Raw genomic sequence first — 13,462 nt, forward strand, 5'->3', positions numbered from 1 at the left:
TTTATGATGCTATAATAAAGCAAACAAGGGTTTTTCCAGTGACAAAAAGTTATTGAAACTTTTCTCTAGGAAGTGTGGGGAGGTGGGGGATAAATATTGTTTATGGAAATAGCAGTATCTGCAGCAATAATAGAATCACTTGTAAGCTGTAGTAACATAAGGTCACACTGCTTAGGAAAAGGTAACTGTCTTAGTCATCTAGCACTGCTATAACATAAATACCACAAGTGAATGGCTTTAACAAAGAGATATTTATTCTCTCACAGTTTAGGAGGCTAGAAGTCCAAATTCAGGGTGCCAGCTCCAGGGGAAGACTTTTTCTCTCTGTTTGCTCTGGGGGAAGGCCCTTGTCATCAATCTTCCCCTGAGCTAGGAGCTTCTCCAGGCAGGAGCTCCTGGCACTGCTTTCTTGGTAGTATGATGTCCCCCTGTCTCTCTGCTTTCTTCTCTTTTTTGTATCTCAAAAGAGATTGACTCAAGATACAACCTAATCTTGTAGATTGAGTCCTGCCTTATTAACATAACTGCCTGTAATCTTGCCTCATTAACATCATAGAGGTAAGATTGACAACACATAGGAAAATCACATCAGATGACAAAATGGTGGACAATCACATAATACTGGGAATCATGGCCTACCCAAGTTGATACACATTTTTGGGGGACACAATTCAATCCATAACAGTAACACTGACCAAAATTTAATAAGGTTCATATTAAGGCAGCTCATAAATATCTGTTAATAAAATGGGTATATACCATCATAAATATTTTCAGTTTGACTTCTTACTCTGTTCACATTTCTCAGGATAACATACGTGCCTATATGAACACACGATACAGACGGGTCTTAAAATATTTTTACTAAAAACAAAAAGGAAGCATTTGATATGTATACTATTTCAGCTAGCACATAAAAGGCTACAAGTGAAATCTATAGGAAGTAAACAGTATATTAAAAAAGATATTTTATTAGAAAGGTAAATCATTCTTAACCAATTTATTTCTGCTTATGATTAAAAATCAGTTTGTCATGTTTTGTTTTTATTTTCCAGGGACTTTGAAGGCAACCATATCCATAATTTAAGAAATTTGACTTTTATTTCCTGCAGTAGTTTAACTGTTTTGTAAGTAATTATCCTTTTTAAGTAATGTTATATCCCTTTACAAGCAAAATGAGTCATTTATGTGGACAGAAGTTAGCATGAATACCCATGTTAATTTTGGCAAATGTTCACTCTCAACGTGAAGTTTTTAGAAAGTGAAGTACACAGTCAAAATCATTGAAAGCTGGAGCTTCCTTAGATATAAAAATACAACTGCCTCATTCCTGTTAATTTTCCCAGAACAATGTTTTTTAAACTGTGGGTTGCAACTCACAGGTGAGTGATGAAAGCAATGTAGCAAGATCAATCTAGCATGTCCTGACCAGTATTTCTTTTTAATGAAATAGAATTGAATTGAATTGAGTGTAAAATATCAGAGTGCAGTGCAAATAATAAAGGTATTGTTCCATGAAACTTGGGTAGTATGGGTGTGTGTATTTTATGTCCTGATGAAAAAGGAATTTTTTTTTTACTGTAGGTTGCCTTTGAAAATGTTTGGAAACCATCATCTTAGAGTACATAAGACCCCTGTGTATAAGCAATGCAATATCTATCACTGCTACAGCACTATATTTTCTCCAATATGCCCCTCATTCCAATGGGTTCAAAGCTACTGAAAAGTTTGAACTTTTCTGCTGAGTGAGTTCTGCAATCTTCAGATGCAGTGTGCTTTACATCAGTCATGCAAAATAGCTCATGTTACGAGTGAATAACATGATGGATGTAATTGATTTCACTGAACTGTACATGTGAAGATTGTTGAAATGGCAAATGTTTTATACATAAATTTATATATTCACCGCAGTAAAAAAAACAAAAACAAAAAAACCTCATGCTGATTGCGGAAAGGAAACCAAATTGTACCTTAAGGACACAGATCAAATAGATATCTGAAAAAATTAGAATTTATTTTGTGTTCCACTTATATTTGTTTTTAAGGAAATCTCTGTATGAAGAAATCATTTGTGTTATATATGCACCTGTTTAAACATCTTTGAATAGGCATGTACATTTCAGGAGCAATACATAGGAAACCATTAACAGTAGTTTGCTCTTGGAAGCAAGACTGAAAACTCTGGAGTAAAAATTGGTGTCTTTTGCTTTATGCCCTTCTGTGTGATGTGAATTGTTGTTGGGTTTTGTTCTGTTTTGTTTCTTTTTTTTTTTTTTTTTACCATAGCATGTATTATTTTCTTATAAAAATAACGTTAACTACATTTTCCACCTTAAAAAAAAAGAAGAAGAAAGAAACCACTTGTGGGTTTCCTCTTGGCAGGTGCGTGCGCTTTTCTGGCGCAGGGACACTGAGAGGAGGTGGTGATGGTTGGAGTGCTGAGAGGAATTAGGTACTTAAGGATGGGACAAGGCCAACTGGCAGGCATGTCACAAAACATTTACAGAACTGGAAGCCCATTAAAACTTTTCTATGAGTTTGTCCTTTCTACTAGTACAGAAATGAACTGTCAAGAGTTACAGTATGATTCAACATCCCAAACAAGAGATTTTCTGAATTGGTCTAGCTTAGATTAGACTTCCTCAGGCAGCTCCACCCTAAATCACATCAACTAACAAATGTGTATGAGTGCTATATCGTGTGTGGTATTTTGCTAGACGGACATGTGCTATGCTGACAGAAAAGGTGGCTCGAAAACAGCTCCCAATCACTTGCATGATATTCAGTCTATATTTGCAAGAATTGTGGTTTTCACTATTTCATTGCCAAGCTTTTCCCTATGCACTTAACAATTTGAATTTTATTTTATTTTTGTCACCATTAAAAGATTTGGGAAACTTAAGGTGAAAATTAAATTGGATCTTTTTTATACTACTTCAACATATCTTGATGTGAAAAATGCACTATAAATAGTTATCTTTGTTTTTGCAGACTATTAATCTTTTCCGTAATAACTCATGTATCAGTTACCTCAAGAAGTTACAATGTGCTTTTCTTTACACTTTCAGGATAATGAGGAAAAATAAAATAAATCACTTAAGTGAAAATACTTTCGCATCTCTCCAGAAACTAGATGAATTGTAAGTTTGACTAAATGTATAGCATTAAGATTTTTTGCTCTACTGCTTTACTTCATCTTTGTTATGCATATATGCTTTCATATATTTAAGAAATAGTAATTATCTCCTTTTTTCCAAGCATCATTTATGTAGTCCTTGGCTGATGGGGTCACCATGAGTCAGAACCAACTCAGCGAGAACTGGTGGTGGTAGACTACAAAAGAATTCAGATATCTAACAAGAATATACGTAAAAGAAAAATATAAAATAAATATTTGAAGGAAATAGGTAAAGAAAGCACAGATGTAGGGAAAGAATAGAGCCAGGGTAAAATTAACATATAAAGCATATCCTAGTCCACTCTGTCCCACTGCTAGAGAAGGACAGTAAATGTCTTTAAGCTTCCTAGAGGCTTAGGATTCAGAGATCATAAGACAAAAAGGCACCACCTTGCTGATTCCAAAACCAAAGGATAATCTTTCTCCTAGATCCTTAAGGAAATTAGAAACCGTCATGGATGATATCCCTCCCTATAATAATGGAAGAGATCATTCAAAGAGCTATTTTTATAATGTCCATTTTTAAGATCAGTGACACAATGCCAAAGGGCATTAAAACAATTCTAGGGTGAACCAAAACCACGTGGACCAAGTATACAGCAGATACTTGTTAGGACCTTCATTGGTGTCATTGTTCAGGACCTTCATTTGCTGACGTGGCACAACTTAATATGAGAAGAAACAACTGCAAACATCCATTAATAATTGGAACGTGGGATGTACGAAGTATGAATCTAGGAAAATTGGAAGCCATCAAAAATGAAATGGAAAGCATAAATATCGATATCCTAGACATTAGTGAACTGAAATGGACTGGTATTGGCCATTTTCAATTGGAAAATCATATAGTCTTCTATGCTAGGAATATCAAATAGAAGAGGAATGGCACTGCATTCATCTTCAAAAAGAACATTTCAAGATCTATCCTGAAATACAACACTGTCAGTGATTGGATAATATCCATACACCTGCAAGGAAGACAAGTTAATACAACTATTATTAAAATTTACCCACTAACTGCTAAGGCCAAAGATGAAGAACCTGAAGATTTTTACCAACTTCTGCAGTCTGAAATTGATCAAACATGCAATCAGGATGCATTGATAATTACTGGTGATTGGAATGCAAAAGTTGGAAACAAAGAAGAAGGATCAGTAGTTGGAAAATATGGTCTTGGTGACAGAAATGATGCAGGAGATCGCATGATAGAATTTTGCAACACCAATGACTTCTTCATTGCAAATGCCTTTTCAACAATGTAAACAGTGACTATACATGTAGACCTCACAAGATGGAATACACAGGAATCCAATCAACTATATCTGTGGAAAGAGATGATGGAAAAGTTCAATATCATAAGTTAGATCAAGGCCAGGGGCAGACTGCAGAAGAAACCATTAATTGCTCATATGCAAGTTCAAGTTGAAACTGAAGAAAATTCGAATAAGTCCACGAGCGCCAAAGTATGACCTTGAGTATATCCCACCTGAATTTAGAGACCATATCGAGAATAGATTTGATACATTAAACACAATGACCAAAGACCAGAAGAGTTGTGGAATGATATCAAGGACATCAGAAGAAAGGAAGAGGTCACTAAAAAGACAGGAAAGAAAGAAAAGACCAAAATGGAAGTCAGAAGAGGCTCTGAAACTTGCTCTTCTTGAACAAGCGAACAGAAGAAATGTTGAAGTAAAAGACAAAGTGAAGTATTATAATGACATGTGCAAGACATCAAGTTAGAAAACCAGAAGGGAAGAACAAGCTAGGCATTCCTCAAGCTGAAAGAACTGAAGAAAAAATCAAGCCTCGAGTTGCAATAGTTAAGGATTCTATGGGCAGAATATTGAATTACCCAGGAAGCAGCAAAAGAAGATGGGAGGAATACACAGTCACTGTACCAAAAAAATTGGTCGACATTCAACCATTTCAGGAGGCAGCATATGATCAAGAACCAATGGTACTAAAGGAAGAAGTCCAAGCTCCACTGAAGACATTGGGAAAAAACAAGGCTCCAGGAATTGACGGAATATCAACTGAGATGTTTCAACAAACGAACGCAGTGCTAGAAGTGCTCACTAATCTATGCCAAGAAATTTGGAAGACAGTTACCTGGCCAGCCGACTCAAAGAGATGCATATTTATGCCTCTTCCAAAGAAAGGTGATCCAACAGAATGCAGAAATTACTGAACAATATCATTAATATAACACTAAAGTGAAATTTTGCTGAAGATCATCCAAACACAGTTGCACCATTACATCTACGGGCAACTGCCAGAAATTCAATCTGGATTCAGAAGAGGACGTGGAATAAGGGATATCATTGCTGATGTCAGATGGATCCTGGCTAAAAGAGAGACTACCAGAAAGATGTTTACCTGTGTTTTATTGACTATGCAAAGGCATTAGACTGTGTGGATCATAACAAATTTTGGATAACATTATGAAGAATGGGAATTCCAGAACACTTAATTGTGCTCATAAGGAAACCTGTACATAGATTAAGATGCAGTCTTTTGAACAGAACAAGGGGATACTTCGTGGTTTAAAGCCAGAAAAGGTGTGCATCAGGGTTGTATACTTTCACCATACTTATTCAATCTGTATGCTGACAAATAATCTGAGAAGCTGGACTATATGAAGAATGTGGCATCAGGACTGGAGGAAGACTCGTTAACAACCTGCGATATACAGATGACACAGCCTTGCTTGCTGAAAGTGAAGAGGACTTGAAGCACTCACTGATAAAGATCAAAGACCACAGCCTTCAGTATGGATTACATCTCAACATAAAGAAGACAAAAATCCTCACAACTGGACCAACAAGCAACATCATGATAAATGTAGAAAAGATTGAAGTTGTCAAAGATTTTGTTTTACTTGGATCCACAATCTACACCCATGGAAACAGCAGTCAAGAAATCAAATGATGCATTGCAGTGGGCAAATCTGCCGCAAAAGACATCTTTAAAGTGTTAAAAAGCAAAGATGTCACCTTGAAGATTAAGATGCCCCTGACCCAAGTCATGGTGTTTTCAATCGCCTATATGCATGTGAAAGCTGGACAATGAATAAGGAAGACCGAAGAAGAATTGATACCTTTGAATTATGATGTTGGAGAAGAATATTGATTATACCATGGACTGCCAAAAAAACAAACAAACCTATCTTTGGTACAGCCAGAGTGCTCCTTAGAAGGAAGGATGGCGAGACTTTGTCTCATGTACTTTAGACATGTTATCAAAAGGGATCAGTCCCTGGAGAAGGACATCATGCTTGGTAAAGTAGAGGGTCAGTGAAAAAGAGGAAGACCCTTAATGAGATGGATTGACACAATGGCTGCATCAACGGGCTCAAGCATAACAACAATAGTGAGTATGGCACAGGACCGGGCAATGTTTCGTTCTGTTGTACATAGGGTCACTATGAGTCAGAACTGATGAGGGGGCACCTTACAACAAGAACAACAATTGTTAAAATAAAATATATAGAGAACAATGGATGGAAAGTGTGTTTTCAGGCAATTTTTAATTTTTAGTATTATTCTTCTCAAATGAGTTTTTTGCTAAAGTTTGACTAGCAGCTAGTTTGATTTTGTGTTCTCTGCAAAGAATCTGGAGTGTGGACCCAGCCATATGTTTTGACGATTAGCTGTGTGGAGCACTGATTTATTAAAAACATTTTTCATAAAAATTAAAGAACGTAACTACAGTGTTATGGCACCGCACCTGGACACTGAGGCAGGTGGAGGGAATACGTATGCCATAAGCAGGAACATTTCTCAGGAAAAGTTCTGTTCCAGCACATCAATGAACGAGCCATTGGAACCTCAATATTTTTTTCCATAAGGATTTTAGCCTAGAACATTTTTTGGTAGACAGTAACAACCATCAACAACATCCACAGGAAAATATCAATAGAGATTAGAATCAAGCATCTGTGACAACAACAAAAAAAAAAAAAACCAGCTGTCAACGAGTCAACTCCAACTCATGGCAACCCCATGTGTATCAAAGTAGAATTGTGCTCCATAGGGTTTGCCATGGCTGATTTTTTTGAAGTAGATCAGCAGGCCTTTCTTCCAAGGTGCCTCGAGGCAGACTTGATTAGCAGCCAAGTATATTAATTATTTGCACTACCCAGGGACTCCTTTGGGACAACAGCTCCTGGTATATGACAATCGAATCATGTTATCAGCATACATGAAATTATTTTGTTCTCCATAGTAGGGAGAGGTGACCCAAAGGTATTATCCAGCCATTAAAATACACTTTCACCAAAAACTCAATAAAATATTATTTAAAACAAGAATCAGACACGTGCACAGAGATAATGTTCAAAACTGTGATAGTAAAAAGAAAAACAACTCAAATGTCAGCAAGAAGAAATTGGTTAGTATTACTGAACATCCAAACAATGAAATAAGATATTTCCATTAAAAATGTTGCTGAAATGTGTCTATTCACATGCAAAGATAGTCTTGATGTATTAGGTAAAAATGCAAGTTACCAAACAAAATAGTTGGCATGATCTGCTTAAAAATTATACATAGTACACAAAACTGTACATAAGCAACTGTCTGGAAGGATATTATGAGGATTTACGTTCATTTTGCTTGTCTATTTTCTGATGGGTCTACAATGTGAATGTTTTAATTTTTTAAATAAATAGATTTCATTTTGAAAAAGTTATGTAATTTAATCACACTTGTAAAAAAATAGGAAAAAATTAATGTTTATTAAACAAAGTAAAAATTATATTCATAACATACAAAAAAAAAATACAGGTTTGTCAAGGGATCCACACTTTCCCTAGTTTTAGCCAACTTGAAATCAGTATCTGAACATCAGACGACAATTCCTCCACATCCTGACCTTCTTGGTGACAGAAAGCTGCAGGTTTTGTGTGACTGTCAGTAACCAGCAGTGAACATGCAACACAAATAGCTTAGTCAGTAGCCAGTGCTCATCCAAGGAAAGATTCACAAAAATGGCAGAGTGAGTTACCAACGCCAATAATTAGTCCTGCCTAAAGCCTGCTTAATCCCATATTAAATCCTGGCCTGAAATATCAGACTTACAAGGATGAAAATGGCATGTTTTCTAAGAGGTGCTAGTTTTTAATGGATAGATCTAGAAAAAGAATATAACTGTCCTTTGAGAGAGGGTTTGATCTTACAAGTAGAATTAATAAGAGTGAAAAAATTGTCAATAATTAGGATCCACTTGTCACAGAGGATTAATTTGTCACAGGCGACTTTAGTCCTGGTGACAGAAAATCTTTGTCATACATTTGTTTTAATTTGTGTTTTTAAAATAAATTACTCTAGCTGATAATGAGAAGCCCTGTGGCTCAGTGGTAAGCATTTGTCTACTAACCAAAAGGTTGGCAGTTCAAATCCACCAGGCGCCCCTTAGATACCCTATGGGGCAGTTCTACTCTGTCCTGTAGGGTCACTGTGAGTCAGAATTGACTCAATGGCAATGGGTTTGGTTCTGGTTAGTTGATAATGAGGAGCCCTGGTGGTGCAAACAGTTAACCTCTTGGCTGCTAACCAAAAAGTTAGTAGTTTGAACCCACACACCGGCTCTACAAAAAGAAAGACCTAGTGGTCCACTTCCATAAGGATTACAGCCAAGAAAACCCTATGGAGCAGATCTACTGTCACATGGGGTTGCTCTGAGTCAAAAATGACTGGATAACACCTAACAACAACAAATTAATTCAGAAGTGGGCCTCAAGTCTAACTGAATTTAGACTGACAATCTTACGCTAAAGCTCAAGTAATGATCTTCTCAAATGTCACCTAGATCTAGACCAACACTATCCTGTTACATGATTCACACTATAAGAACTGTATCCTAGAATTTAGCAAAACCAGGCATTCCCACCGGAAACTACTGAACATGATATTTGGAGTTTTATTTGGATATTTGGATATTCTGATGGAGGACTCTAAATCTATTTTGCACATCACTTTACTAACGTGATCAATATTTTATTTGGTTTCACATAAAGGAATTAGAATTGTGCCCTACTTTTGCCCAAATATAGAGGAGATCAATTCAGTCTATTAATAGTCTTCTAACAGGGAATGGAAATAATAGCTAGTCCAAAACTAAGCTAATTATATATATACAGAAACGGTTTTAATATAATGTTATATGTGCTATATGTTATATATGGTACAATAGAAGTGTGCAAAAGGAGTATATAGGAGAACAGAGGAGAGAATATGTAACCTTCCTGAGCATAAGAGGCCTCATAGAGGAGTGACATTTGAGAAGAGTCTTGAAGGATGAATAGGAGTTCACCAGAAGGGCAAGGAGCAAAGTTTATTACAGGTAGAGGGAAGCACCCATGTAAAAGCATGGAGGTTATAATACTGATGTGCATTTAGATAAAGTTCATTTTGACTGAGTAGAAAGTGGTGGGAAATGGGGCTGGAAATATTGACAATGGCAAGATATTCAGATACTTAAAGGCTTTTTATGCCACATAAAGTAGTTTTGAGCCCTGGTGGTGTAGTGGTTAAGAGCCCAGCTGCTAACGATAAGGTTGGCAGTTCAAATCCACCAGCTGCTCCTTGGAAACCCTATGAGGCAGTTCTACTCTGTCCTGTAGGGTCACTATGAGTTGAAACCGCCTCGAAGGCACCAAACAACAAAAGCAGTTTTGATCTTATCTTCTAGGCAACAGTGAGCTATGGAAGGATTTTAAGAAGAGGAAATTTTAGAAAGATTCCTCTGGTGATTGAATGAAAACAACCCATTTTCCTAGACAATTCTCCCATAAATATGTAAATAACATAAAATTAGTCTCAAGGTTCAACTAACAGTATGAAAATAAAACATTTACAGGGAAGTCATTTATAATATCAGATTATATTAGCCACTCATTTTTAGTTTTAAAAACTCAATCTAAAATTATCCTGCTCTTCAAAATTGAATAATCTATCTTTGACTTCTAAGCATCCCAGGGTATGTAACAAGTAGGGTCTATCCTCCACCCTCTCCTGCGGTAACTAATAGGATTGGAGATGGGTAGGGAGGACGGTTAGGCTTCCTTTTCGTATTTTTTGATCACCTTAGAGCACTCAGAGATATATTCCCACTCCTCACTTATTGACATGGTTAGGTTCCAAAGATCAGGTCATTACGCAAAAATGTAGGATGACCACATCATTACATAACTGCCAGATTACATCATAATGGAACTGCCAAACAGCTGAGAATCATGGCCTAGCCAAGTTGACGCAGAACCTTAATCATCACAAACAGCATTACTCTTGCCTCGCACCTCGATGTTTGTTACTGCCAGATGTACATCATTAATGCGAAAAAGAGTTGGATAGTAGATTTTTTACTAACTGTGAAATGTCAGATAACAAGATAGTCAATAAGCGAGGAGTAGGTATATAGCTTCAAACCTACTGAAACTTTATATTGTTTAGAAGAATCAAAAACTTTTCTCACAGAGTGATTAATGTTGCTTCAAGGGCTGCTTACTCTCAAAAAAATCTTACAACTAAGCTATAAGGTCACATCATGTTAGGCAGCCCCACCTCTACACATACGTGCAAAGTATACTTCTCCCAGGAGTATATGAGATCCTATGTATACACGTGTGAAATAATCCACTGTTTAATAATCATAATAAACTCATGTAAAAGAAAAAAATTAAGACCCCAGAAAGTATTCTTACCCCAAGACAAAAGGAGGTAAGGAAGAAAGAAAGGCAGGGAGGAAGGGAGGGAAGGAGGAAGGAGAATAACTCATCAACAGCATTATTAGGAAGTTGTATAAGGGCTTACTAATGAATTTCAGAACAATGAATAAAGTCTTTAGAAAATAATATGTTTGCAATTATTTCCCTAGGGATTTAGGAAATAATAAGATTGAATATCTTCCACCACATGTGTTTAAGGATCTGAAGGACCTCTCACAATTGTAAGACTGATACCAATTTCTCCACTTTTTTCATATATAACTCACTTTCCATTTTCACTCTTCGTCTCTTTCCTTCTTTCTGTAACCATCTCTCCACCTGCAGCTCCTTCCATCATTCACCTAACTCATGCTCTAATGTACAATAAATGTCTTAAAAAAAGAAGTCCCCTTTAATCAATGATCTTGTCAAAGATTCTGAAATTTTCTCCCTTTAAATTCAGCTGTACTGTCATTCTGATCTATGACCCTTTGTCCCTGGCTATAGCCTTTTATTGTTTATTCCATGCCTTGCAAATCATTAGCACAATATGTCACTCTTTGATATAAGATTAAAAAAAAATTAGGTGTGATTCTGTTAATTCAAATGTTGACTAAGGTTCTTTTTATTTTATTTAAACCACTCTTGATTCCAGGCAAAATGGGAAGTAGGAGTGACTTCTCTCTGGGTACCCTCCCACTTCTCTGGCAGAAGCCCTCTTGACCGCTCTGCCTTCATGCTCATGTTGCGTTAGCTGTCTCTCTATCACAAACACAATCACAGAGCGCTTACTAAGAGGCAGCACTGTGAGGTTCTGTCTCTATTAACTCATTTATATGTCCAATCAACCCCACGGAACAAGTGCTATTATTATTTTTTTTGGTAATTAAAAAAGATAAATAACCCAAAGTCAACAAATACACTTTCTCTTCACTCAGGCAATTTCTAGCAATGACTTATTGCTGACTTTTTTTTTTTTAAACAGGAATCTTTCCTATAACCCAATCCAGAAAATCCAAGGAAACCAATTTGATTATCTTGTCAAACTCAAGTCTCTGTAAGTAAACACCTGAGGAGGTAGTTTTATAGTTAATAGTTTTCTAAATAGTAATAAAGAGCCCTGGTGGCGCAGTGGTTAAGCGCTCGGATGCTAACCAAAAGGTTGATGGCTTAAACCCACCAACTGCTCCACGGGAGAAAGATGTGGCAGCCTGCTTCCATAAAGACTACAGCCGTGGAAACCCTGTAAGGCAGTTCTGCTCTGTCCTACAGGGTTGCAATGAGTTGGAATCAACTCAGTGGCAACAGGTTTGGGGTTTTTTTTTTTGTAAATACTGATAAAACCCATAGCTGTCCAGTTGATTCCGACTCAAAGCAACCCTATAGGACAGAGTAGAACTGCCCCATAGGGATTCCAAGGAGCGGCTGGTGGATTCAAACTCCTGACCTTTTGGTTAGCAGCCATATCGCTTAACCACTACACCACCAGGGTTTCCAAATACTAATAGTTTATTGTTTATAAGCTCTTTCAAATCAGAAGCTTCCCAGGATAAACTTTCTTCCCGAGATAAGTGCTTGCGGGACTATAAGAAAAACAAACAGACAGCTATTATTTTATGTACTTATAAACTAAAAATTAAGTAATGATGGTTCATTTTATAATTTGCTATGTGTCACAAGGAACTTAAACTGGTCTGTTTGCTTCGATCCTCTGAAGGCATCTTGCATATTCATTCCTCAGTTAGCATAGGGTATATAAGAATCGATTATAGGCACCCTTAACGTAAGGTGGAATGGTTTAGATTACGTAAATCATTTAAAAATTCTACTAAGTATAAGAATTTCATTAAAAAGATAAGTGTCAGTTCATTCGATTTAAGTTTTCCCTCAATAAAATGATATTTTATTAAAAACATTTTATTATTATTTTAAAATTACTAGAAAAATTTCAAGGATATAAAATGCCTCCCCTATGGTAATACCATGCAAAACATAATGCTTCTTCATTTATTCCACAAATACTTATTGAGTAGTCACTATGTTGCCACATCAAGATTGGAGGAAGACTCATTAAAAACGTTCAATGTGCAGATCACACAACTCTGCTTGAAGACAACCTGAAGCTCTTAATGATAGAGGAAGAAGACCACAGCTTCCAGAATCGATGGCACTACAGTATGAAGCAAATGAAAATCCTCACAACTGGACTCATAAACAACCTTATGATAAATGGATAAAACTTTGAAATTGTTACCAATTTCATTCTGCTTGGATTAATGCTCATCAGGAAAGACAAATCACTAGAGAAGGGAATCATGTTTGGTAAAGTAGTTGTTGTTAAGTGCCGTCAAGTCAGTTTCAACTCATAGCAACCCTATGTACAACGGAACAAACACTGCCCAGTCCTGCAGCATCCTCACAATCGCTGTCACGCTTGAGTCCATTGTTGCAGCCACTGTGTCAGTCCATCTCGTGCTGGGTCTTCCTCTTTTTCACTGACCCTCTACTTTACCAAGCATGATGTCCTTCTCCAGGGACTGATCCCTCCTGATAACATGTCCAAAGTATGTGAGACG

The 13,462-nt window shown here is 36.7% G+C and overlaps 1 protein-coding gene across 9 annotated transcripts in view; it reads left to right on the forward strand.

Annotated features, from left to right (window-relative positions):
* Positions 1-13,462, forward strand: part of RXFP1 (relaxin family peptide receptor 1) — a 157,377-nt gene that overhangs the window by 123,771 nt on the left and 20,144 nt on the right. For 6 of the 9 annotated variants that reach the window (XM_004382043.2, XM_004382045.2, XM_004382040.2 and 3 more), the window contains 4 exons: positions 1,056-1,127; positions 3,069-3,140; positions 11,057-11,128; positions 11,872-11,943. In XM_004382043.2, the coding sequence (XP_004382100.1) occupies positions 1,056-1,127; positions 3,069-3,140; positions 11,057-11,128; positions 11,872-11,943 (288 nt within the window). The remainder of the gene's footprint in view (positions 1-1,055; positions 1,128-3,068; positions 3,141-11,056; positions 11,129-11,871; positions 11,944-13,462) is intronic. The other 3 variants (XM_004382044.2, XM_012557191.1, XM_023736608.1) reach the window with 2 other exon arrangements.

Source organism: Trichechus manatus, unplaced genomic scaffold, assembly GCF_000243295.1.
Source record: "Trichechus manatus latirostris isolate Lorelei unplaced genomic scaffold, TriManLat1.0 scaffold00089, whole genome shotgun sequence".
Taxonomy (NCBI): domain Eukaryota; kingdom Metazoa; phylum Chordata; class Mammalia; order Sirenia; family Trichechidae; genus Trichechus; species Trichechus manatus.